At 43.7% G+C, this 26,385-nt stretch overlaps 1 protein-coding gene across 1 annotated transcript in view; it reads right to left on the reverse strand.

Annotated features, from left to right (window-relative positions):
• The window catches only part of LOC135056040 (myosin-16-like), a 580,471-nt gene that overhangs the window by 547,387 nt on the left and 6,699 nt on the right, over nucleotides 1-26,385 (reverse strand). The window contains exons 2-3 of the mRNA XM_063960763.1: nucleotides 17,067-17,159; nucleotides 9,774-9,919 (exon numbers count right to left, since the gene is read on the reverse strand). Of these exons, the coding sequence (XP_063816833.1) occupies nucleotides 9,774-9,919; nucleotides 17,067-17,159 (239 nt within the window). The remainder of the gene's footprint in view (nucleotides 1-9,773; nucleotides 9,920-17,066; nucleotides 17,160-26,385) is intronic.

The following is a 26,385-nucleotide window of genomic DNA, read 5'->3' on the forward strand; positions in this document are numbered from 1 at the left end:
CTTATCACAGGGGCTGGATCTGAGCTCTACTTTCACTGCCAGCAGGCAGAGAAGGCTGTGCAGGAGTCAGTGAACTGGAGGGAAGCCCAATTAATGCTATCTGCAGATAATCACAGGCAGTGCCGTAACTAGGTATTTTAGCACTGTGTGCAAGAAACCGCATTAGCGCCCCCCCCCCACAACAAGATAAGGGCAGTGCGCGCCACAGGCGCGCGGAAAATATATAGGGTCATGGCTTCATGGGGAAGGGGCGTAGCCACAAATTCATACTACGGTGCATAGTAGTCTCCATTATTCAAATTATGCTGCACTGTAGCGCCACTACACCAGGTAGAGCCCCTTTTTACACATTATGGCAGACAGCGCCCCCTTTTTAGCATTATGGCAGACAGCATCCCCCTTTTTACACATTACGGCAGACAGCGTGCCTTATTACACATTACGGCAGACAGCGTCCACCTTTTTACACATTACGGCAGACAGCGTCCCCTTTTTACACATTACGGCAGACAGCGTCCGCCTTTTTACACATTACGGCAGACAGCGTCCCCTTTTTACACATTACGGCAGACAGCGTCCCCCTTTTTACACATTACGGCAGACAGCGTCCCCATTTTTACACATTACGGCAGACAGCGTCCCCCTTTTTACACATTACGGCAGACAGCGTCCCCCTTTTTACACATTACGGCAGACAGCGTCCCCTTTTTACACATTACAGCAGACAGCGTCCCCCTTTTTACACATTACAGCAGGCAGCGTCACCTTTTTACACATTACGGTAGACGGTGTCCCCTTTTTGTACACAATATGGCAGGCAGCGCCCCCCTTTTTACACATTACGGTAGACAGCGTCCCTCTTATTACACATTACGGCAGACAGCGTCCCCTTTTTATACATTTCGGCAGACAGCGTCCCCCTTTTTACACATTACGGCAGACAGCGTCCCCCTTATTACACATTACGGCAGACAGCATCCCCCTTTTTACACATTACGGTAGACAGTGTCCCTCTTATTACACATTACGGTAGACAGCGTCCCTCTTTTTACACATTACGGCAGACAGCGTCCCCCTTTTTATACATTTCGGCAGACAGCGTCCCCCTTTTTACACATTACGGTAGACAGTGTCCCCCTTTTTACACATTACGGCAGACAGCGTCCCCCTTTTTACTCATTACAGCAGCAGTGTCACATTATTTCAGTTAATGTAATATATATATATATATATATATATATATACCCGTAAGTGCATAGACTGAGATTGTGACATTCTCAGTGACCAGGAACTGCTGGTATGAATTAGCCCAGTGGTTCCCAAGCTTGATCAAATCATGGCTCCCTAGAGTATCATCATTTTTTTCACGGCACCCCTAGGCCAAAGTGGTCTTACAGAGAAATTTAAAAAAATATATTACTTTAAGTAAATTATGTTTATTTGTCATTCTTAGGTTCAGTTGTGTGGTGGTGAGGGACAATATTTGCTTTTGTTTGTCCATATATTTTATGATTGGCAGCCACTAGCACTGGTTTTGCCTATTACATTGACCATAAATAATTTTAATTGGTCCTGGACCGCCAATCCAAGGAACCCCTGTAAGTGTCCCGAGACACCCCAGGGTGCCATGGTATACAGTTTCAGAACAACTAAATTAACCAATTGCTCATTACTCAACTATAATGGCATTCAAAAAATACATATTATTTACAGTAATGACTAAAATTAGTTTAACAATCTAAGATTTTACATATCAAGAGCTGGCCTGGCACTAACTTCTGTACACAAGAACAATATTGGGCTACATATAACGGGATATTTGACAAATATAACGATAATATTGCTTTGACAATGAAAAAAACAGATAAAATAATTTCAGACATTAGTAATCAGCATGCAATGCAAGGTTCAGTGTGTTTTGGCTTGGGGGAGAAACATTTCTGGTTACACCACTAAGTAGTATGCAGGGCTGCCATCAGAAATAGTGGTGCCTGGGACTGCCTCCCCCTCCCTCACCTACTGCTCCCCCTGCAGCCCTCACAACTTACCATTCAGGGCACCAGTTATCGGGCGTGTATTTCAAATTTGGAGCTGCCGCCAGTGCTGCTTTTCTATGTGAGCCTGTGGTACACTTCAGCCCACATTGCTGCCCTGTGGGCCCCCTTATGTTCAGAGCCTGGGACTGGAGTTTCAGCAGCCCTCCCCTGTTGGCAGCCCTGGTAGTATGAGATATTACATAGTTGTTATCAATGTCATACCTAAGGATTTGCGGTGGCGCTGCACGCTATGAAGGGCTCTGTGGGTGGTACTGTCGCATCTGGCTAGCAGGGTGCTTAGAATGAGGCAGCGCCAGCCGGTGCGTCCTTTAGGGTAGGGGTACCCCACAGAATACAAATTATGTAGTTTTTCCAGGATCTATTCCTGATTTAATCAGAGGAAATGACAATGGTTGGTGAAATGTTTTGTTCGGTATTGCATAATTGCACTAGACCATAGGTTCTCAAACTCGGTCCTCAGGACCCCACACGGTGCATGTTTTGCAGGTCTCCTCACAGAATCACAAGTGGAATAATTAGCCCCACTTGTGGACCTTTTAAACTGTGTCAGTGAATAATTAATACACCTGTGCACTTGCTGGGTTACCTGCAAAACATGCACTGTGTGGGGTCCTGAGGACCGAGTTTGAGAACCTGTGCACTAGACGCACTACCATTCCTGAGAAATCAGTCACCAATATACACCACATCAGTCACCAATATGCCCCATGTGCTCTCCAAACATTCAAGCCTGAAGAATTTTAAAAAATGTTTCAAACAGTTAAGATCAGGGGATGGGAGGTATGTCAGTAGCAAAAGGGGAAGCCAGATTTAGAGATGAGAGAAAATGTCAAAACTGTTCTATAGACAATTTATCACATTTCTTAGCAGAAGTTTGGTTGTGTTCCGTTCGCAGATCCCACATCACTTTTGTTCCTCCCAGAAATCCCTCTCACATTTTGGTTCTGCTACTCTGGTCAGAACTGCTGCTCTCATCTTTTGCTCCACCTACGGTAAGTTTGCTGCTCATTTTTGATTTGCAAATAACATTTTGGAACCTGATTTCTTTCATTATACATGAGAATAACATGGTAACATGCTTAATTAAATATATGCTAGAATTAACATTTGCCATCATATAAAATCTAATTTGTGACCCAAAGAAAAATAAAGCAGCATATCTCTCAACTACAATATAATTAATATTTTTTTTGTAACATTGATGATGGGCAATGGGCTTTATTCAAGTTTGTTAGCAAACCAAAAAGTTAGCAATTGGACAAACCCATGTTGCACTGCAGGTGGGGCAGATGTAACATGTGCAGAGAGAGTTAGATTTGAGTGGGGTGTGTTCAAACTGAAATCTAAATTGCAGTGTAAAACAGCCAGCATTTACCCTGCACAGAAACAATCAAACCCACCCAAATCTAAACCTCTCTGCACATGTTACGAGGAGTTAGAGACAACGATTGCCATCATGCACATCTGGGTTGTATGTACAGTATGAAAGGTATCGCTGCAGATGACCTTTGGTCGCTTTCTTGGGGAAAAAGAATCATCAAAGATACAATGCCATGGGACAGATTACAAGAGTTTCCAGAAGAAATCAAACCAAGCTGAATGCCCGCCAGTTGACAAGTTTACTATTGTTTCAGCACAGATGAAAATATAACTATTGATTTGTAGTTACTTCCAAGCAAAATAATGTTTACCCAATTGTGGTTATACCAGGCAGAGGTACTGTGGTTATACCAGACAGTAGAGGTGCCATGGTTACACCAGATAGTAGCGGTGCCATGGTTACACCAGATAGTAGATGTGCCAAGGTTATATCAGGAAGAGGTACCATGGTAATACCAGGTAGTGGTACCATGGTTATTCCAGGAAGAGGTACCATGGTTATATACCAGGTAGAGGTACCGTGGTTATACCAGGCAGAGGTACCATGGTTATACCAGGTACCTCTTGAGCTCAGTAATATTAGGTAAGTTTGCATCATAAATAATTCTGGCTCATTTCAGGGTTTTTTTATAATATTCAACCATTCCCCTTTTATTTTCACATTTTAAAACATGAAATTATAATTCTGATCTTTTTAGCCTATTAAAAGGGACTTAACCTAATTTAAGACTCACTTTGGATGGCTTAGTGAATCATGCTGAATTTTCATTAGTAATCTATCCGTGTCGAGAACACATCTGATCTTTATGTGTGAAGAATGATAAAATTCATGGATTAAGTTAATAGAACAAAAAATAAATATTCTAAAACAATTTTACTAGAAATATGTTACCAGGAGCAGCACAACTATATATGACTATAACTGTATAATTTATGTGTTATCTGTTTACCTTTCACTTCAGGCCACTATTGCCCCAGCCTCAACCATGTTCTCCGCTCTGCTCCCCCAACTACCTACTTAATTTACTACTGCAGTTAGGAGCTGATTGGCTGGTACTTTATCTCTCACTAAGCTCATATAAGTACCTCTCACATAGGCGCTGGAAAAGGAGGGGCAAGGGGGTGGCTCATCCCCTCCAAATATCTGAGAGGTGCCAGTGAAAGTACTGGGTTGAGGGTCTTAGTATGGCCATTATCAACAGTTAATACGGGCGGTGTAAGTGCGGAGATAATACCCTTTCTGGCTGCTCCATCTACTCTCTCCCCACTGCCCTTCTTTGCATGTCTCCAGTGCCTTCCTCCACCCAGCACCCAGCTCCAACGGCATACCGACACCTATTCTCCCTCGTTGGGGTCCACGACCCCCCTTGGTGGGAGAATAAAATAGCGTGGCGCGCTTAGCGCGCCACCGAGCCTGCAGCGCTTAGCGCGCCACCGAGCCTGCAGCGCTTAGCGTGCCACCGAGCCTGCAGCGCTTAGCGCGCCACCGAGCCTGCAGCGTGGCGAGTGCAGCGAGCCCGCAAGGGGCTCCTTTGCGCTCGCCACGCTGTCGGTATGCCGGTGGTCAGCCTCCCGGCATCAGTATGCTGGTCGCCGGGAGCCCGGACGCCGGCATACCATACTACACCCGCTCCAACACCTACAGTGTGTGGCTAGTTACTGTGGGCTGGCCCCTCCTCTGAGACCAGAACTCTGGCCTTCTCACCTCCCACGTCATATGTTCCTCACCTCTTCCCCCTCAATTCCACTTTGTCCTCCCATCAACTTCTCTCACGGCACCCCAGACCTCCCCCAATTCCAACCGGTTTTTACTGCAAACCTACCCTGTAAAGCAGGGGTGGGCAATTATTTCAGCTGGGGGGCCGCTTAACACTTCCAGCGAATATTCGAGGGCCACATACAAAATATCTTGTATATACATTATCTATCACAAAAATGCTGTAAGATTTTTATGTTCTCCGATGTTTGTATGGCTTTCCTCCCACACCACAAACATATACTGGGAGGTGTTGCGGAATTCATACTGTAAGCGCCAAAATGGCGGGGACTAATATGAATGACAAATATTTGTAGGAGTAAGTCCTGGGCTGCGCAGAGACTGCGTACACATACGTACGTGCAGCTCTGCGTACACATACGATCGCACACTTGCACAGGCGAATTTACAGTCCCCCTGGGGGCGGCGACTACCCGAATGCAGGACAGCAAAATTAGCAGCACAGTGATCAAGTCTGCATCAGCCCCTTAGTCAGCAGTTGCATCAAAATGCAAATGCAGCCAACTCATAATAAGACCCGTTATAGGGCCCAAGTCAGACACGATCACTGCTGTGCATTTTCGTACAGCAGGCAATTGGGTTTGAATTGTGCATACACTGCAATGTGCAGGCATGTCAGTCCGCAGCGCCGGGATAGTGCGAACAAAGCGATCGCACGGGCGATCACAAGGCGATTGATAGGAAGAGGACGTTTGTGGTTGGCAGTTGACCGTTTTAGAGTGTCCGGAAAAACGCAGGAGGCACCATGCATTTGGAGGGAGGGTTTCTGACGTCAGCTTCGGCCCCGATCATCGCACTGGAAGAGTAAGTCCTGGGCTGTGCAGAGACTGCACAAACTTCTGTTTGTGTAGCTGTCTTGCACATGCGATCGCACCCCTGCACAGCGATTACCCCCCCTGTAGGCTGCGACTAGCTGATCGCAGCAGTGCAAAAATCGCCTGCTAGCGACCAGGTCTGAATTAGGCCCATAGTTATGTATATAACTATAAAAACATAGTATATATAAGTATAAAAACACACACAACAATATACATTACGTTTTTTTACAGCCAAAATACAAATGTCTAAAAAAACACAGTAATCCAGTAATAAAAAAATAAATAAAAAAAACAGTGCTGAAAACAAACAAACAGCACCCTGTGTAATGCTGTTATTCACAGCTCCTGTCTCTCACTGGGCACAGTTACTAGCTCCCTCCTCCGGACTGATATGGCAGCCTCTACCCCCCCCCCCCCCCGGACCCATATAGCAGTCTATCCTCCCCTCTCTCCTGAACCTATATAGCAGTCCCTACCCCCCCATAATCTATATAGCAGTCCCTACCCCCTCCCCATAATCTATATAGCAGTCCCTACCCCTCTTTTCCCCCCTCCCTTAAACCTATATAGCAGTCCCTCCCCCCCTCCCCATAATCTATATAGCAGTCCCTACCCCCCCTTTTTCCCCCTTCACTAAACCTATATAGCAGTCACTACCCTCCTTTCCCCTCCTCCCCTAAACCCATATAGCAGTTTTTAACTCCCCTCCCTCCCCTCCCCTCCCCTGAACCTATATGGCAGCTTAAGCACTGATCCGTTTCAGGGGCTGGTTGGACAGGGAGTTTACCTGTTTTTCACAGTGGCAGACGATCCCCGCTGCCCGATGATCCGCGCTGCTGCTGCTGCCCGGAGCCACTGCTGCTGTGGTCTCTGCCTGCTCCTGCTCGCTGCCCGCCGCTCCTGCTCACTGGCCGCCGCTCCTACTCACTGGCCACCGCTCCTGCTCACTGCCCGCCCCCCGTGCCACCCAATACACGACAACAGAGGAAATCCCGGTCAGCTGACACTGTGACGTGACCAGGATTTCCTCAGCGGCGCCGCATCTGGGAGCAGTGTAGCGCAATGACAAGCGGCTCAGCCTGTCGGGCCGCTTGTCATTGCACTCTGATGGGGAACAGCAGGCCAGGCAGGATCGCTCCGCGGGCCGCATCCGGCACGCGGGCCGCCTGTTGCCCACCCCTACTGTAAGGTCTCATTACCCTGTAAAATCATCATTACTCTGTAAAGTCTCAACCGGGGTTTGAGCTATGAGTGGATCCTGTCTATTCGTCTTCTATATTAAGTCACTCACAAGTTACAGTTATGTTTTGGAGGCATATTTATTAGACACATTTTGTGTGAGATCACTCAAAAAATGTAAGTGTCCCCTGAAAGCATTACAGGGTTTCTGCGGCAGATATCAAAGATATCTGCGGCTCTTTCCCTGTTTCCCACTGGAATAGCAATGGCATTAGCCATTGTAGTCCATGGGCTACATAACTCAATATAACAGGAGAAGGATTTTCTGGATCCCTCCCTTGTGACAGCTACTGCCGCATGTGCTGTCTAATGACCGTGCATGCACAGTAGACCCGCAGCATAAAGTAAAGTGATCCCTGATGCGATCACTGTACTATAGCTTACACATTGCTGGGATAGGCTCCTATCGGAGCACTTGTCGGTGGATGTGATTTTTAATACATCTTGCCAGAAATTAATTTCTTATTGCCCGAACAGTGACAATAAGAAACCTCAATAAACAGTAAATGGGCCACTTAATGTTGTATTTTTTTTTTCTAATACACTATTATCTGCATTCCCCATAGTGACCTCAATGGTGTTTTTTATATACAAGCCACCTGTGCTGTGCTGTGTGTGCCGCGGTCGGAGGAGAAGAGGAGAGCAGCAGCTGCGCCACCACCAATTACACTGTGCTGCTGTGGCTCCAGTCCCCCTCCCTCCTCCTTCTTCTCCCCTGCCCGGGATCTGCTGCGTGAAGCCTGCACCGAGGAGCCTGAGCCAGCGGAGAGAGATGGTAAGTATCTATCTGTCTGTCTGTCTGTCTGTCTGTCTATCTATCTATCTATCTATCTATCTATCTACCTACCTCTCTATCTATTCTGTCTGCCACAAAGTGTAAAAAGGGAGACTGGCTGCCACAAAGTGTAAAAAGGGAGACTGGCTGCCACAATGTGTAAAAAGGGGGACTGGCTGCCACAATGTGTAAAAAGGGGGACTGGCAGCCGTAATGTGTAAAAAGGGGGACGCTGTCTGCCGTAATGTGCAAAAAGGGCAACGCTGTCTGCCGTAATGTGTAAAAGGGGGACACTGTCTGCTGTAATGTGTAAAAAGGGGACGCTGTCTGACGTAATGTGTAAAAAGGGGGATGCTGTCTGCCGTAATGTGTATAAAGGGGACGCTGTCTGACGTAATGTGTATAAAGGGGACGCTGTCTGACGTAATGTGTAAAAAGGGGGACGCTGTCTGCCGTAATGTGTAAAAAGGGGGACGCTGTCTGCCATAATGTGTAAAAAGGGGGATGCTGTCTGCCGTAATGTGTAAAAAGGGGACGCTGTCTGCCGTAATGTGTAAAAAGGGGGATGCTATCTGCCGTAATGTGTAAAAAGGGGGATACTGTCTGCTGTAATGTGTAAAAAGGGGACGCTGTCTGCTGTAATGTGTAAACAGGGGGACGCTGTCTGCCGTAATGTGTAAAAAGGGGGACGCTGTCTGCCGTAATGTGTAAAAAGGGGGATGCTGTCTGCCATAATGTGTAAAAAGGGGGACACTGTCTGCCGTAATGTGTAAAAAGGAGGCGCTGTCTGCCATAATGTGTAAAAAGGGGACGCTGTCTGCCGTAATGTGTAAAAAGGGGGATTGTCTGCTGTAATGTGTAAAAAGGGGGACTGCCTGCCGTAATGTGTAAAAGGGGGCTCTACCTGGTGTAGTGGCGCTACTGTGCGGTGTAATTTGAATAATGGAGACTACTGTGCACTGTTATATGAATTGGTATTATTTTGTGGCCACACCCCTTCCCCATAAGCCATGCCCCTATATATTTTTCACGCGCCTACGGTGAGCACTGACCCTATCTTGCATAGGGGGGGCGCCAATGACGTTTCTTGCACACAGCGCTAAAATGCTTAGTTACGGCACCGGTGGCGGGTAAGCGATATAGGGCGTCAAAATGAAATTATATCTCCCCGACAACCAAAAAGGTTATGATGCTCCGGGTTGCGGCCATTAGGTCGACATGCATTAGGTCGACAAGCATTGGGTTGACCACTAAAGGTCGACATGCACTAGGTCGACAGGGTGTCTAGGTCGACAGGTGCATTAGGTCGACATGTGCAAGGTCAACAGGTCAAAAGATCAACATGAGTTTTTCACGATTTTTGTCATTTTTTTACCTTTTTTATACTTTACGATCCTTGTGGACTACTAATAGGAACGGTATTCTTGCCCGAAGCGTGGCGAGAGAAGCAAGCCATGCAAGGGGACGTGGTGCACTAATTGGGGGTCCCCGTCACTCTACGAAGAAAGCAACACCCAAAAAAGTTACAAAACCCATGTCGACCTTTTGACCTGTCGACCTTGCACAGGTCATCTTAACGACCCTGTCGACCTAGTGCATGTCGACCTTTAGTGGTCGACCCAATGCATGTCGACCTAATGTGCGTCGACCCAACGACCCATACCCGATGCTCCTGACCTCTCATAATGTTTTACATTCTTTGATTAAAATTATTTAAAGATATTTACTTTTTGATGACTTCATCCAAATCTGCCCTTTTCTTGTAGTCTGTCATTTTGTCATAGGTCATTTTAAAGTTCTCTTCATGTTCATGTATCCCATTGGTCAGTTGATTGCACCAATAAACTTCTCCATCAAGGTTATTTTTCACTGACTGTAAAGAAGAACAGAGCATCAGTAATTTTGCTTATACACAATAATATTTTCAACTGCTTTAATTCCAGCATTAAACATTATGGGGTCTATTCAATTCGTGCCGGTTTTTCCGACAGCCGGAAAAAACGTCACTTTCCGACAGAAATAGGTTGAATTTGCATTCGACCTATTCAATGACAGTGCCATTTTTCCGACTGTCAGAAAGATATGACACTGTCGAAAAGTACATGTATCGGCGAATTTGCAGCCGATACATGTACCTTGTCGAATTTGAGGGCATTTTCAACAAGGTTTTGGTCCATTTTCGACAATGCCAATTCAACTTTAAAAAAAGTCGGATTGGCATGTCGAAAACGGGTCCAAAGTAGACGAAAACGCCTGCAAATTGGATACTGTACTATCAGATCCGACAGGAATTGAATAGACCCCTATGTTGGAAACAGTTTGGTGAGCCTACCATTTAGTAGATTTAGGGTTTGATAGAGTACCAGGCACAGTAGACTTACGGCTATGGAGGTAATTCTTTGGAAGCAGCTCTTGATACACAGCACTTAAGAAGTTATAGTTGAAGTTTCCGGGTTGCCTATTGGATGGAGAGGGTCTAAAGGTACCTAAAGTTATTTGCCTACCGGGTGTAACTATCTAAAGCCGACTCTGAATGTAGTTCCTCAACCTGACCTATAGGTATCTAGCTTACTGGGTTCGGTATGGAAAGCCGGCAGTCGGGATACCAGTGGTCAGAATACTGACTGCGGCATCCCGACGAGCAGAATCCCGTCAGGGGAAGGTAAGTATACTTACCTTCCGCACATGGCCCCGTAACTCTCCCTCCCCCACAGCCTAAACCTAAACCCCCTTCCACAGCCTAACCCTAAGCCTGTACCTTAAGCCCCTTTCCCACATTCTAAACCTACCCCCAGGGCCTCAGCCTAACCCTATCCCTCAGGGAGGGTGCCTAAACCTAACACCCACCTCCCCACAGCCTAAACCTAACCCCCCAGGCCGCAGCCTAACCCTAACCCTCCCCCTGTAGCCTAACCCCCCACCCCCTTCCCCGCGGCTTGCCTTTCCAGAGTTTTGGCACTTGGTTGTTTGGGATCCCGGTGTTCAGGATTCTGGTGCCGGGCAGGTGACTCTATTCGGGGTGCCAGTATCGGGATCCCGGAGTTGGTATTTCGACAGCCGGGATCCCGACCACTTGGATCTTGACTGGATCCCAGTTTACTATCTAGGTGAAGCATTTTAGAACATTAAAACTACATTAAAGACGGTAAAGAACCCAATTACATTCAAAAACTGAATTTAGCCAGCAAGGAATTCATTGTAAATTTTAGGTTTAGCTGCAGAGTACAGCATGTAACTTTACATAACCTACCATTTTGTACTACATAACCTACTGTAGTGTACTGTTATATTTTCTGAAAAGATTATTGGAAGAAGAAGTAATCACTAAGATGGCAGTACTGTGGAAAACTCAAGGTACCTAAATGTATGTGTGCTGGGTATTTATGCAAAATAATTACTAAATCCAAAATATGAAAAATGTTTTTGGTGTTAAACCCATTCATGGCTTTTCAGTATTCTTGACCACCTGTGATAGAATGTTTTCAATATGAAAAAAAGAAATAAATAAAACATCATATTTCATCAAATCAAGAACTTATTCCAGCCACTTCCCATTCTTCGCCATGCCAATCTTACGGTGTACAAATTAATTATGGAATAAATATTCTTCCAGTCACTTGTCCAGACTCGCTCAATTGAATCTCCCCGGAACGTATTTATTTGTTAATCACACAGCTAGGGGTTGCCAGAAGTGTTCAGAGAAAACAGAAATGGAATGAGAATTTTCTTCCATTTATTTAAAGACACAGTTATTGAAAGAGTGAAAGCATTGCATATTTGCCAATATTTGAATAGAATGCAACTTTTGAAAAACAAACAAAAAAAAAAACCTTTTTTTTTTCCTTCTGCTCTAGTTGTATGTAACAGGAAGTAGTTATGTGACCAATACCGACGCCTGCATCGCGCCCCCTCAAAAAACCGACAGTTGGCATGCCGACTAACAGAGACTATTCCCACTTGTAGCTGTCCACGACACCCATAGAGTGGGAATAGAACCTGTAGCGAGCGCAGCCCGCCACCGAGCCCGCAAGGGGCTTTGTTGCCCTTGCCCCCCGCCGGCATTCTAATCCACGTGATCCCGGCGTCGGTATGGTGACCGGCGGTATCCCAAGCGCCTGTCACCCATACCCAACCCCTAGCTCGCTGGCCAGTTTTAGCAGCCGTGCAAACGCTATGCCACCGCCCACTGAGGAGTGTATTTTAGCTTAGCAAAAGTGCGAACGCATGTGCAGCCGAGCTCTGCAAAAACAGTTTGTGCAGTTTCTGAGTAGCTCTGAACCTACTCAGCGCTTGCGATCACTTCAGCCTATTCTTGTCCGGATTTGACGTCATAAACCCGCCCAGCGAACGCCCAGCCACGCCTGTGTTTTTTTTCAGACCCTCCCTGAAAACGGTCAGTTGGCACCCAGAAACGCCCCCTTTCTGTCAATCTTCTTGCGGCCATCAGTGCCACTGAAAACTTTGCTAGAACCTGTGCACAACCGCAACGGGCTTTGTACCCGTACATCGCGTGTGCGCATTGTGGAACATATGCATGCGCAGAAATGCCGTTTTTTTGCCTGATCGTTGCTCTGCAAAAAATGGCATCTAGCGATCAACTCGGAATGACCCCCAATGTAACAGACAGCACAGCAATTCACAGGAGAGTTACTTCTTCAGAATGACTATCCAAGTAAAATTACCTGGAAATGGCATCTGTGAGTACACAATACTTATTTTAGATATAGAAAGATAGATGGAAGATAGCCAGATAGATGAGATATAGAGATATACAGCTCTCTCCCTCTACCTATAGAGAAGGAAGGAGAAAGATAGAAGAGAGAGCAAGAGAGGGAAGGAGAGAGAGAAACAGAGGTTGTATTAAACAAATAAAACTATCTAGGCTCAAGTTCAGAATATAGGACACCGAGGCTGTCAGTTTTACTATCCACGTGGACATCTAATGGGAATAGCAACCTGTGGTGAGCAGAGTGAGCCACCGTGCCCGAAGTGTGGCAAGCAGCGCGTGTTTGTGAGGATACACTTTTCAATGTTACATGATGTTCTTAAACAGTTTAGTTATGCTAATCTGGGGTGGGGGTGGGGGTGGAGGGGGGTGGGGGGGTCATTCTCAACTTGAACCAACTATCTAAAATAAGGGTGAGTCTCCAATAGTGACTGGGGTGGTAACAGTCACATGTGTTAATATGTATCAATTCTAATTCAAGTCTTCCTAGATCTGCTACTTTCCTATGTGCCTTGCTACACTTGTTGATTTGTCATATATACATGGGTTATCCTACCAGTATGTGTTTGGATTGTGGGAGCAAGCTGATGCACTTGGAAGAAACCCATGCAAGCATAGGGAGAAGATAGGCTCCACACACATAACCCAGGACCTCATTGCTGTGAGACAATACTGAGATGACACCAGTACCGGATACCACACATCGAAAAGGTATTAGTAATTCACAAGAAGACGGCTTTCACTTCCAATCTAACAATTCACTCCCTAGCAAGAGTTTGGAACCATTCCAGCTGTATAAAGAATATCCTATATGTTTCAGCTGTTCCAGAGGCACCAAATAACTGTCCAGAATCTACATTTCAAGACCTCACTGCCAAAATTGGTCACCACTGATGCAAGCCACATAAGCGAAGTCTGGCCTTGAAACTCACTTCACTGCCAGGTCTACCACATAGGAGATTTAACCAGACTCACATATACATTCTTAAATAAGTTCTTATAAATAATGCTGTCCAGTTGTCTTTTAGGCTGTAATGTGAGGGAAAAACTTACAGTACATGTCAAAATGCCCTGACCACGTTCAGATTTAATCTTATCCCCACAGACTGCTAATGCTATGCTGTCATCCAGTTTCCTCTACATGTAGAGCACTCACCTCCACCATGCAAATCCCATCCAATGTGTTATAATAAATATGTTCTAATTATCACCAGGACAGGCAGACACAAGAGCAGCCATCAGTTAAAGTGAACTCTAGGCTACGAGGGTGACGATGCTATGGGGCCCGCACCACCTCTGGAGCCCATCTCTGCTCTCACTCATCTCACCTCACTTCACTTGGAACTTTTTATATATCATTTTTATTTGAGCTTACAATAATCGGGCCATGCTCTGGCTTATTAGTAGCTGGTCCCTGCATTGGTGATTGGCTTTACTCCTTTCTTCCTGGTGACTGTTAACTCCCCATCCTCAAGATAGACTGTTCAAAACTTGAATTAACTAGGCATGAACGGAATAAAAAGGTTCCAAATACATATTGGAGCAAATTTATTTTCAATCTTTTTCCACAGTCACATGTTCAAATACAATACAATTAACTCTGCACAGCTACAATCATCACTAAACTCACAAGCTAATTAATAATATATTACAGTAAGAATATATTGTCAGAAATACATGTGGGTTGTGCCGATGCCAGTGGCTGCGTCTCCGGGTACAGTTCCACTGGCCCCCGGCAGCGCAGTTTTGACGGACATCTTGAGGGATATTCAGATGTCTGATGCTGCTACCGATGGTCGCGATGTTGATCAGATGCTGCATCTTCAGACGCAGCCACTGGATCAGAGAAACTGGTTGTGGGCTTCTTTTTACACAAGATGCCTCCTGTGGCTTTGGCATGTGTTCGCACAGCTGCTGCATACAGAGATGTAGCGGCGGTGGCATTTGTGTCCACCACTAAATTAGGCCGTGAGTTTCACAGATAAGTGTATCCAACACCACAATCTTCCTGCATGAGAGTTGCAGGAGCTCTGTTACTGTGATATTGGGAGGCTCTGTTCCCTCCTTTATGTAGCCCTCAGGCTGTGGCTTTCTACGTCTATATCCTTCCTCATAACATGACAATTTGGGAAACCCCTCCTTAATATTTAATTTTACCATTAAGGCACAAAGGACCTCCCTCCCACACACAACTCAAAGAAGTCCTCCATTTAAAGGCAGATTGACCATAGGCTTCTCAGGGAGTTTTCCAGGGACACTGGTGGTTCACTTGACATGCTCTTTTTAAACTTTAACTTTTTTTTAAGCAGCATCCTGGCCTGACATTGGTCTGTTTCCTGATAGTTGCCACCCCCCCTCCCCCAACTCAAAGACTAGCCATATTGTTCTAGCCATTAACCCTATGCCTTATAAGACTGAGGATAAATAATTTAGGAAATCATCAATCCACTATTGGAAAGGGTATCCGGGCTCTAGGTCGACCCTAATTAGGTCGACAGTCAATACGTCAACCATTAATGGTCAACATGGGAAAGATCGACAAGGTCAACAGGGGCATTAGGTTGACAAACATATGGTTGACATATCGTTGACACACATGGTTGCCAATTTTTTTTTTTTTTGTTTCATACTTTACCATCTGTGTGGACTACGTTTGGGAATAGTAACCTGCAGCATGACGAGCAAAGCAAGCCATGCAAGGGGACGTGTTACACTAATTGGGGTTCCCTGTACTCTTACAAAGACAATGACACCAAAAAACGAAAACATTTGTAATGATGAATTTTTGCCCAGGAAGGGATGGGGTTTTTTTTTTTTTGGGGGGGGGGGGGGGGGGGGGGGAGCTAGTAACTTAATCTCCCATAATGTGGAAAGGGGAAGGGTTGCCCTCTAATATTCACTGGAAACTGTTTGGTGGCCCTCCAGCAGAAATAATTGCCCACTCCTGGTCTACAAACTGGTCCTTTGTAGTGGAGGGAAGGGGGAGTTCATTACATGCTCTTAAAACACAGAGAACAGGTAGCTGAATTCAATTACTTTAGGCAGGTTGATGTTTTTATCCATTATGTGTCCATCTTATTTTGTATCCTGGTCCTTTTATGAATACTGCTGATATATGTATGGACATCCATTGGGTAATCATTTTATTACTTCATTTTCAATAAATGTTACACTATTGCCCATTTTCTTGTATTTATGTATATGCCATCCTCATAAATGTGAGACGACCCACGGACACAGATGAGATGCCATTTCAGTAAGGGACACCCCTCATGGCAATGTCAAGCATCTTGGAACTAAGCATAATACCATAAGGGTGCCACTCTGGTGAAATTTAAGACATCACTCAAATCTTTTAACTTTAAGATTAATACTCCTCAGCAGTTAAGCTCCATTAAGCTCAAAGACTTATTTAGTGTCACCCTAACCTCATTCAGTTAACTGTATTATGCTATTTCTGACTTTATTTCCTAATTTATTGTACATAAACAAAGAGGACATAAGTATTATTGGGAAGATCTACTACAGTACCTACAAGTTCCGATAAGATATTGTTTGTGTAATGGTGCCCATACACTTGTGCGATGCCCCGCGACGCGACATCGCAGGGCATCGCACTGGCAGTTCAGGTGAGATGAAATCGCACCTGAACTGCCAAAGTGATTACCATGCGATAGATCGCATGGTAACCACGTGATGGGCACGTCACCGCCGAGTGGGAGCGGCCTCCAGTCACTCCCGGCAGGTGCCCATCGCGCATTGCAGTGCGATATATTGCATGTGTTTTTAAAAACACATGCGATCGCACTGCGATTCAGTAAATATTAACTGCAGCACATAATATCTTGAGACGCAAGATTTGACCAGTGTGCCCGCGCATCGCGTCGAAAGGTACCTAAAATGTGCATACAATCTTTCAATTTCTCTCACAGATGCGGTCGAAATCGAAGGTTAGCACCGATTATCTCACAAGTGTATGGGCACCATAAGAGCCAATTGGGCTAGCCCCCTTTTACATTTCATAAGAATGATTTAGTATAAGATGATAGCATGCAGCAATTTTTTTTAGAAGAAAAGTAAAAATATGCTCCTTGCTTTGCAGCTCCGATAGAGCGCTTCTGTGTCTCTGCATAATGTAAAGATTAAGCGTACTGTAACAGGTTGTTCTTGCTCTTGTCAAAATGCTACAACAATGTTCTTATAGAAACTTTTTTCAAAAGGAGCAAATAATAAAATAAGACAATTTGATAAATGTAACAGGATATTCCTCTCTGCAAGCACAGTATGTACCTACCTCTTGAGGCTTTGTATCACCTTGTAATAAATTATCAATAACATTCTCATCTTTTCCGAGATTCTTTGTCAGATTTTCCAGCTCGTGTTCTAACTTGCGTCACACAAAAAAAAAGATAAGTTTAGACATTTCTATGTGTGAACTTTGGAGACAAAATCTAAAAAATATAATGCTTATATAGTAATAGATAAAGCAGCCAGGACCCTGTGTGTTTCATGCCATTCCTACTGTTTGTGTCTGTGTGCATTATGTGTGCCTGCCTGTGGAAATTCAACTTTTTATTTTTCTTTATAATGATATATATTAATTTGTTTTTGTGTCTTACCGTGTATATCTCATACTTTCCTACTGGCCATCGTGTCTACCATCTAGGACCTGTGGAATAGTGCCATCAGGTGGGCTGGCCAAACATATGACTCATATGACTCATTTTTTACACCTCTGCCCACCCAGTGTTCACTGAGGTGGGTTGGGCTTGGAAATCCATATGGAAATGGCATATCCTTTGCTGCAGCAAAAGAATTGACTGCTCTCTAAGGGGAAGGAAGCAGTTTCTACCTAATTTGGAGCCTACAGTAGAGGAGATTGCAAATTTGGCTACATTTTATTTTATCTTCCTGACAGACACTACCACCCATGATACAGCTTCTACCATATCCTATCTGTTTTTAATAAATGCATGTATTCTACCAGAAATTAAAATGGTTATTGGTTTTATGCTAGCCAGCACTTCTACCATCTTATATTCAACCCCAAAAGTATAAACTATAATGTAAAAATATAATATACAGTAAGTCAAAATGTTAAAATGATGGTAAAATGTCAGCCACTTTCTGGAATGTACAGTAAGGGTCATTCTACACTAGGCCTGGACTAACAATCAATGTTGGTACTTACTACCATGTCCCTGAGAGTACTAAACGGTTAATCTGTGGACCTAAAGATTTATTAAATCGGTCACTGAGTCTGCACAAGCCTCCCAGCCCTGCATTTTATATTTGGCTATCTTCAGAACTTTGTCTCCAGTTCAGCATACCTCCCAACATGACCCTCTCCAGGAGGGACAAAATGCTCTGTTTCTGGACTTTTCTCTTAATTGAAGATTGCCGGCACCTGTTTTGAACAGGTTAATGAATAAGAAAGGTGTTTCACCACAGGTGATGGCAATCATAAATTAAGAGCCAATTCCAGGAGCAGAGCATTCTGTCCCTCCTGGAGAGGGTCATGTTGGGAGGTATGGTTCAGTGCTAAATTGGTTGATCAGTAGACATAACTATATTGCAGCCAATAGCTGGAGCTCTCCATGGCACCAATAATCTTGGTGGGCTGTCCACAGATCTGGACTGTGGTTGTGGTAAAACCAGACTGCCAGAGAGGAGAATCCTAACATAATAGAAATCATTTGCAAGTCATACCAATTATTCTTTTTTTTTTTTGTAATGCTGCAGGTTTTTGGCCAAAATGGTCCCATTACTATTAATGTGACTTAAAAGTTTATTTTCTGTAAGAAATTATATTCTGATTATAACATGATTGATTGCAGGTTGAAGCCGAATTAATATGGCAAACAGAAAAGTTCACAGTTAATTAATTGGTAACTGTGCAGGTGTTCATTTAATTTCCTCCCGCAGATGGGTGTCTGGTGGTGACAAAAGAATGGAGCTGAGCGATATAAATTACAGGAGAACAGTCATTTTACATGAACGTGAGAGGAGAGTACCCTTTCCACAGAAACATAAAATACTTTTTAATTAAACATTTAAATGCAAAGCTCGTCAGTGGCTGGTAACCTCCAAGTGCCAAGTTACTGATGATAACATATAAAGTATTCTTAAAGAGATACTGAAGTCTGAAATATCAGTTCAAGAAAATTTCCACATATCGCTTTAACTTCTGACACACGTTATACAGGTTCTGCCAAAATGTATTTCTTGGAGTTTTTTTGTTATCAGACAACAAATCAACATAACATGTTAATATTTAAAAAGGCAAGATGGCATTGTCTATTTACATACATTAACTTACATTTAAATTCAGCACTGTTTTATTCACTGACAATAAATGAGTTGCTCACTGAGCACTTCCATATTTTATTCAATTCTATCCTTCCTCCCAAATTATCAACTTGGATTGAAAAATTCAAAAGCACTTCTTCCTCTTTTACACATTTTTATCATATCTTAGTCTTCATAATATAATATAAAGTACATTTAGGCCTGTAGCTTTACTCTTTATTTTAATTTGTTTTCTCTTTCCAATGTATCCAAACCATAATATTGCATGTAATGCAAAAGAGTGTGTGGGTGTGTCTGCACACCGTAGTTCTAAACATAATGAAAGGAGCTACCATGCTGAGACTTCTAGTGCCACACAGAAAAAAAAGAGAAAATGCAGGGGCACGCTCTAAACACTAAGAACACTGGTAATCAGAACAATTATAATAAACTCTGCAATTTAACATAGAGTAAAATTAAGGTTCTTCAAATACTTTTTGGCCAAAAAATATTGGCCCACCTACCACGGTCAGGTGACCTCATCAAAATGAGTCCCTAACATTCTTAAGGTTTAAGTCCAGAGCACGGAAGCCCCGGCCAACACAACTAGGGTCTGGCTGGCAACTTTCAGCACAGGAGGTAGCACAAGTAAGTGAAATAGCGCACAAAATGTCATTAGCCCAAGCCTCATTGTGTGCCCTTTCTTCCCCATGTCATGCCAGCATGCCACCCAAAGTTATGGAAACTTTGCCCCAAATGAAAAACTATCAGATATTCTCCATAAGTGACACTGTGCAAATGTTCATACTGTATATATGTACATGGAAGATAACCAGATGTTCCCACGTGGAACATCTGAGCTAGTGGATCAGCAGCACCATGGTGTGCGTGGGACTAATTGAGGCAGATATTGAGTTATTTATTTATAGCTGCATTACTTCCTAAGACAGTATTTTCCCTTGTGGCCCCTTCCCCATCCTCCATGGACTGCTCTGTGTATCCAGAATGCATGGCATTCTTTGTTTCTCTGTCACTCACACCCTCTGATGGACTTGTGAACCAAAAATTAGCATTCAATTTACTGTAGTCCCTGCCTTGACCTCCTTGGGGCCCTGTTGTAGTTGTGACCTGTGCTACTTCCCTCGCTACAAAAGTGTGCTGTGGAGGGACTGCACAGAGTAGTAGAAGAAAGAGGAATGTCTCCCTGTGACAGCCACAACTGGCACCCCACCAGCCCTCCTTCCACAGACGTAGATGCACACATGCACAGCTCGGCTGAAGTAGGGGATGCTGCATGGAGCCCGCCCGGTTCCGGTTATCACCTAATCCCGAGGATGCTCCCTGTCTGCTCAGTTTGTTACAAGAATAATTAGCGCTGTCGATCAGGGTGATTGGTGGTGCTGGTAATCCTTGTAACAAACTAAGAGGCCGGAGAGCATCCTCTGCGTGTCTCCATGCCGCATATGGTCATATAGCCAGCCCCAGGACACTGAAATCTAACAGGCACCCTGTCCCTCTGCCCAGCCCGCCACTGAGCACAAGCCAACCACCTCAAGACATCACATTATGGTGAAGTAGCAGTTTAAATGTTAAAAGGTGTTACATTAATAAGAAGCAGCTGCAATGGTTACATGCTGTAGGTGAGAAGTAGTATTTAGGGTGTTAAAAAGTATTACATTAGACATAGAAAAACTGTTTAGGTGCTAAAAAGTGTTTGATTAAGTGTTACAATTATGATGCCCTAAGCAGCTCGGCCACAGAAACCCAGGGAGCCCCACTCCCCAAACCCCTTCCTAATACTGATATATTATATAAATTTATCCTGGACTTAACATTCATAGTGCTTATTCCAATATGTAGTTTGCAAATACAAGGAACCTACACTAATTTTAAACACCCTTGGGTAGATGGGAGGGGTGCTAGTCCAAGCTGAAGGAGTTTCCGCCTTCAAGTGTACACACATGTATATATATGGGAGGGGCTGGACTGCACTTACTAATGCTAAACTTAATAAGAGGTGCTGCCATGCTGAAACTTGTAGTGCTATACAGAAAAAAAGAGAACATGCAGGTGCACATTCTAAACACTAAGAACATTGGTAATCAGAAAAATTATAATAAACTCATCCCCAAAGCTGACAAATTATATAAATGTATTTAGGACTAACCATTCATAGTACATTTTCCAATATGCAAGTGTTAGAAACCCATGCTAATTATAAACACCCTTGGGCAGGTGGGAGGGGTGCTAATCCAAGCTGAAGGAATCTCCACCTTCAAGTGTACACATGCACACAATATAGACTATATGGGGGGCAGTGTCGGACTGGGGCCCACCGGGGAAATGCAGTGGTAGAGGCCCATGCTTAGAGGCATATGCCAGAAGGTGCTGATGGTCTAGTGGGCCGAACTGGTTTGCACGGAGGGTTGCACACAGCACAGCTTCCAGCTCTCTGTTTTGCTCTCCCCCCGCCTAAGTGGTTGTTTCAAGGAAAGATGTGGGCATACTGCGAATCCATACCACCCTGACTCGTGGCACACTTACGTGAGCAGTATCCACACCCCCTTTCACATGCCAGGGTCATAAAGCGGCCCCAGTCCATCCCTGCTTAGAGGCTTGGCTAACCATTAGGGTATGGTCTGTGCCCCTTGATAAATATGTATGGTAAATACTGTTATTGCATGCATGATAATGTACCAAAATAGCACTGTAGAAAATAGTCTTGTGCAGTATAATGTAAAATATGCATAATGTATAATGCAAGTGCAAAATCTGGAACCTGATCCCTAGAGGGGGGGTGGGGCCCACTGGGGTTTACATTGTGCCCTGTGGGCCAATCTGACCCTGGAGGGGGGGGGGGGGGTCACTGTACAGTCACACCCTAATTCTAAACATAATGAGGTGCTACCATGCTTAGACTTATAGTGCCACACAGAAAAAAGAGAAAACGCATGGGCACATTCTAAACACTGAGAACATTGGTAATCAGAGCAATTATAACAAACTCTAGAGTTTATTGTAGTTGTTCTGATTACCAGTGTTCTTAGTGTTTAGAGTGTGCACCTGCATTTTTTAAAATATTTTTTTCCATGTTGCAATATAATGTTGCAATATAATGCAAAAGTGTAAACCTTTCTTTGATGTACAGTATTCTGTAACTTACACAGCACAGATCTGTAAAAAATAGTAAAAGGGATACAAAGGACTGCTGAGGTCAGCGCGGTCTCTCTGTCTGTCTCTCTCTCTCTCTATTGATAAAGCTAAATATTTATCTTATATAAAACCCTTTATGAGGTCTAAGAACACTGTACGCTATTCACGTATGGAGTACCGTAAGGGTACGCTCGTTGCGTAGCAATCGCTTAGCCGTAGTCGAGACGCTCAAGCGTCACGTTCGCTCACGGCCAAGAGATCACAGGCAGGCACACTATTGGCTGCCGTCTATCGTAATGATTCGCTATAGCGTAGCGGACGCTCGGGACCACGAGGAGATCACCAGCGGCGCTGACGCTCACAATGTTAAACCTTTATATCTAAACCATAAACAGTATATTATGCAGTAAAACCTTAGTGTAGTGATAGAGTGTAAATGCAACACAGTATAACCTTATTAACTCAAATGCTGTTCGAGCGTCACCGACGCTCTGAGAATACTTAACACTATAAGAAATACACAGATACCTGGGCTTAGGGTCTAACGCCTTATATATATATTATGGATGGTATGCTTGCAAAAGAATAATACAATACAATTATACACTACCAATATAACATAGACTAACTAACCAGATTAGTACACATAAAATACAATAATGGTACAATAATACTTTAAGAGGAAAAGAGAGAGAAAAGGGGAGAAGAGAGAGAGAGAGAGAATGGCTAACAATAACAATAAGACAATATGGTTGCAGATAAAACTACACATGTGAGAGACAATCGCTGCGCAGTTAGTCAATGCTGAATACCGCATGGGATGGAAGCTAGACTCCATTTTGAGAAAACTCCCATGATTCCAAAGACTGCAACACATGGTTGAAAGGGGGAGGGGAAAACACCCGGCAGCAGCCATTTTAGATTTGCAGGTCCAAACACATGGCACTCTCTGCTACACCACAATCACATAGCAGAAGACACAAGACTCCATTTTATTCCAAAATGTCCAAGCCTCAAAACAATGCATATGTTCTGATTTTACAATTCCAAACCATCTAAATCACCTTTCACAATTTCAAGCAAACACAGTATCTCAATAACCAGAGCATATGAGCTATCACAAGACCAGACCACCAGGTACCCACAAGTATCAGCCTGCCATTGCTACAAGCACATATTCAAAAGTACTGCATGGTCTTATTCATGATTAACAAGATATATTATAACAAACCAGCACAATCTATTTTAAATCACCATAGGCAAACAAATACCACAAATACTATGCTACAGATTGTCTACTGTTCCAATTCATCACAGACTTCACAGAGTATCAACAGAAACACCCAACAATCACACAACTGCCCAAACCTCGTTAACCTTAAGCCATTTGTATCTCCAAACTAACTAATCTATGCCAATCAGCCATGAGATATTGAGATTATGATACTTAGCCTTTCGTAAGGAGCCTGGTGATGATCCAGCCATGCTTGCTGTGTGTAAGGTAGCTGTGTGAGTGAGTTACAGTATATCTGTCCTCAGAGGCCCCCACAACTGACCCCGACCCCCCCCCGACAGGAACTATTCTCCTGTGTGTCTGTTCCTGGGGGAGGGGTCTCTCTCTCTCCTTTATGATTGAGTCACTATTCTCTTTGTATATGCTGATCAGGTTCAGCCCTGAAAACTTAGTAAATGATTGGCTTGATCATTCATTGTTCTAACTAAGTGATCTTAGCTTTTATGCATATAATCATATCTATCCGCTGCAATGTCCCACAACTTCACAACAAGCATCAAACTAACCCACACATCATTCTGCTTGCTTCAATACCAAACATGACGGGCGCATCTGGTTCTGTTCAAATAATACACATTCATGACATCAATTCATCAGCCAATTCTAAATCTCCATGATGTCTGGTGCCCGACATTATTATAACCATGTACTGTATGAAACAAGCGCCGAATCCATCTCCGTGCCATGTCCGAGCAAATGCGTGTGTTACTATATATTGCTGTGCTCGCTGCGCATATTTGCAAGTATAGCGACTTAAATGTGTGCAGTTTGTATGTTCTCTCTATGTAATATTTTTGACTTTGACAGTCCACCCTTTGGCAGTCACCAATAACTGCCACTTCCTAAAACATTTCAAAAAGAGAAAAATATATGTCATATGTAAATACATTTCTATGATTGGGTAAGGGAGGAGAGAAGAGAAGGTGTGAAGAGGGTATGACCTAGTGAGATAGCAGAAGCATGTGTGTATGAATCCATGTTTGGGGGTCATGTATCATCGTACCGTACATGTTTTAAATCAAGCTTCGAGGTATTGCGAAGTATACATTTGAATTCCTTCTTATCCCGTGGTACGGGTCTGTGGATGGGCTGTCAAACTTTACCGAGCTCTTTTCGGATTTTGGTTGTAACAAAATGGGGAGCACATTTTAGTTGATGATACATGAATGGGGGAATATGTGATTGCTGATATCTGTGCCTGTATTCCCTATACTATGTGTGTAATTACCTGAAGGTTGTAGAGATGAAGATAAAGAACACTTATGGTAAATGCAGTGGTATTCTATGTCAGGTTAATGTACATTTGTCGGTTGAAGTCTTGTTCGGTGTCTGTTGAATGCAGTCTTCTTTGTGCTTTTGCCCATAAGGTGTGAGCAGAAAGCTTTGCCAATGTCCATAGATTTACAAAAGTGTTGGGCTAGCATAATTTTAAAATTTCTAGGGAAACTGGGGATCTATGGCATAGTTCATCAAATATCTGTGTATAAGGTTGTCAAAACTTCTTCTTTAATCCATCAGTTGTCTGTATACAGGCTCATCAAATTCCTCGTCCAAGTGGGTCTTTTTACCTTGGAGAAAACGGAAAAACAGGTGAAAGAAACTGACCGTATAATCGCATTTTCATCACATCATTGTTTCTACAGTTGGGTCATAAATCAAATCTATTGGAATTACAATTTCCTCACTCCTTAGACTCATTACCTCAGGTAGTACTTTTCCAATATAACACAATCCTTCAGAGTTTGGGGCAAGCCACTTTATACGCCTTCCTCCCGCATATGAAATATGCATCATCGGGGAGAACATATGGGACGGAGTAGGACATTACCATATTACACATCTTCCATGTGAACTCTCCTAACCCTAATTCTCCCATCTGTTTAGTACACCTATCAGTTTGTACGATCTGTGCACTGTATCCTAGAGATACCTCTCCAACTCTCGTGATCCTATTTCCTAGGGTATACCTATATCGGAAAGATTTTTCCTTACCGGCTATGTGGCGTATAAGCTCTGTATCTGTTGGCATTCTATCTGCTCTATATGAAAAGGTCATGGTTTGGTTACTCCATGACACTTCCCAATTTCCCGGCTTTCGGGGATTGGAAATGTTAAAACATATTAGGGACTTATCCACATGATATTGGTGGAGCTTCAAACTAGGTTGGCTGGAGATATTAAACCTCCTGTCCACCGGTCTCCCACCCTTTAGCTCAAGTACCTCCCCTACCGTTAAAGGAAATGGTACTAGCCCTGATTTGCTATGACCTTGAGGTACTTGAGAGCATACCCAACAATCTGTCTTATTTAACACATTACCCACTAAGGAGTGATAGTCACTCAATGGATGCCGGTCCATGTGGATATTAAAACTGGATTGGCATTTCTTAATGCACCCATCCTCAACTACATTGTCACAGAGCCTACAGATACAGTTTTCTTCAGCTAACAATCCTTCACAATGTTTACAAATAACATGGCTGCTAGATCGTTTCCGGTACTCGCCTTTGCTTGGTGATTGTGTTGCTATTGGAAATTTACACCTCCGTCTTAGTCATTGGAACCTTTCTGGTGTCAAAACTTCTTTCTCGACCTCACTGGTACTCTCACCGAAACAGACTGCTCGGGTCAACGTCATGGTCAACAGGAAAATCCATATCACAGTCTCTTGAGGCGAGTCCATCTTACAGGAGGAGAAAAGGAGAAATTTGTAATGGGGGTACAGGAAAACAGTTTGAGGGGGAGAGAAACTTGTTACGATAATTAGTTCTCTAGTCTTGTTGTTCTTCTTGTTCTGCTGTCATCTCAAAGGTGTTGTCTCTCAGTCTTCCAAACGAACATTCTGGTGATACAATATTCCTTCCCAACCAGCGATCTT

The sequence above is a fragment of the Pseudophryne corroboree genome, chromosome 3, assembly GCF_028390025.1.
Source record: "Pseudophryne corroboree isolate aPseCor3 chromosome 3, aPseCor3.hap2, whole genome shotgun sequence".
Lineage (NCBI taxonomy): Eukaryota > Metazoa > Chordata > Amphibia > Anura > Myobatrachidae > Pseudophryne > Pseudophryne corroboree.